This window comes from Plasmodium cynomolgi (assembly GCF_000321355.1).
Source record: "Plasmodium cynomolgi strain B DNA, scaffold: 0373, whole genome shotgun sequence".
In the NCBI taxonomy this organism is placed as follows: Eukaryota; Apicomplexa; class Aconoidasida; order Haemosporida; family Plasmodiidae; genus Plasmodium; species Plasmodium cynomolgi.
In genome coordinates, this window is record NW_004192873.1 from 1 (window position 1) to 2,099 (window position 2,099).

The window sequence follows — 2,099 nt, forward strand, 5'->3', positions numbered from 1 at the left end:
TGCGTTTGTATTTATAATAATATATATATTATTAAGCATTATGATGTAATTAAATATATATTACATACATTATACAGTATTTTAATTTAAGAAAAATTCTTTTATTATTATATTTCATTATCAATGAAAAAAAAAATAATTAATATATAGTAATCTTGTTTATTTATATAACTTCTTAGATATTAAATATAAAATTATGCATTATGTAATCTAAAACATAATGAATATTATTTTTTTATATGTATTAATTTATAAGAAGTTAGATAATTACATATAAAAATGTTTTAAAAGTGAAAAAATGATATTTACATAATTATTTAAAGGGGACAGCACATATTATTAGTTTTAGTATAATACAATTTTACGTGGGTAATATTCTTAATATCTTTTTTATATTATTTTTTTATATATTACTGTAATAGTGATATTTTCATATATATACGAAACAAAACATGGGTGATTTAATGTTAATATATGATTACATATATTCTACCTTACAAATTACATATTAAATATGCATATAGTTTTTGCGATTATTTACATAAAAATATTTATACCGAAATATAATTTGTCATTCCTTAAATAAATATGTCCTCAAATAAATTAGACATTGAGCAGCTAAGAACAAATGTTTGTTTTTTTATTTCATATGTCAAAATGATATTTATTTAGCATATTTTAAATAATATGTTATATTCTGGATAAAATAAAAATTGCTTTATTCTATTTAATATTTATATACCTTTATTATTAATTGTTAGTACCCTTTTTTAACAAAAATATGGGAACTGCATGAAGAATTTGAGAGAAGTGTAGATGATGAAGATAAAAGATATAGATATGAGAATATTTGTAAGGCTAAATTAGGACCAACGAACATGAAATATGAAAAGTACGTTAATTTCTGCATTAAACTTATTAGGAATTTAATATCATATTATGATTACGCAAGAGTAGACACTCCCAGTGCGGAACGATGTAAAATTTTAAATTACTGGATATATTATAATATAGATGATCTTAATTTTTCTCAAAAATTTATTAGTGATATATTCAAAGAATCGCAGGATTTAACAATTGGATATACCAATAAAAGTACATGTCCTAATTTATATATTGAGACACTTAAAGAATCAGAAAAAATATTAAAATTATTATATTTGCAAGATAATATTAAAATATTTCTTAAAATACTGAAAAATAAAGGGGATAATGATTATTGTTCTTGTGAAAAATATATTTACGAATGTGTAGATATATATAATAGTATGAGTAATTCATATTGCTTAAAGGAAGACGATAGATTAAATAAGCAAAAAAAAACTTGTGATACATTAAATACTTTTAAGGATATATACATGAACTATCTTTATAATGAAGAAGATATGTCTAATAAAATACCTTCCTTGATAGATGATAATACAAAAATTTAATCAAATGTGAATCCAAAGAAGAAATTCAAGAAATACAAGCCGTTGAATATAATGAACCAAGTAGTTCTAAATCACTTACCACAGAAACAGTTGTTGGTACAATGGCTGGAGCATCATCGGTTTTAGCTTTATTATATAAGGTCAATATATATTTTTTATATATATATATGAAGAAAAATACATAACAATTGTTATATTTAATTAGTTAATTGAATTATCTTATAAAATTATATAACCCACTTTTTTTATTAGTTTACACCTGCTGGTAGATGGATACATTCTGGATTACGAAGAACAGGGAAAAAAATAAACAACATTTTGTATGAAGATGGAGCTAATACATTATTATTAGATGGACCCCTACATGAAGATTTAATTTCGTATAATATCGGGTATGAAGCTGCATAGTATATTTGTCCATTTAATTTTTTTTTTATGAAATATTGAAAAAAAGATTTATAATCATAATTTCTATAAATAAATATGAATACATAATAATTTTTAATATTAATAAAAAATAAAATGAATAAATAAATAATTTTATGCATGAATAAATATATATTCATATATAATAAAATAAATTTAGCATTAGGTAACAAGGTTCAGGGTTTAGGGTTTAGGTTTAGATTTCAAGGATTAGCGTAAATATTTAAATATGCGAAACGA

General features: G+C 21.1%; 1 protein-coding gene across 1 annotated transcript; it reads left to right on the forward strand.

Moving 5' to 3' along the window:
* Nucleotides 1-588: 588 nt before the first annotated feature.
* On the forward strand, nt 589-1,433 carry PCYB_003880 (hypothetical protein; the record flags this gene model as incomplete). Its single annotated transcript, XM_004227809.1, has 2 exons — nt 589-630; nt 762-1,433. The coding sequence occupies 2 exons, from the start codon at nt 589-591 to the stop codon at nt 1,431-1,433; spliced, it is 714 nt and encodes a 237-aa protein (XP_004227857.1).
* Between the last annotated feature and the right edge of the window lie 666 nt (nt 1,434-2,099).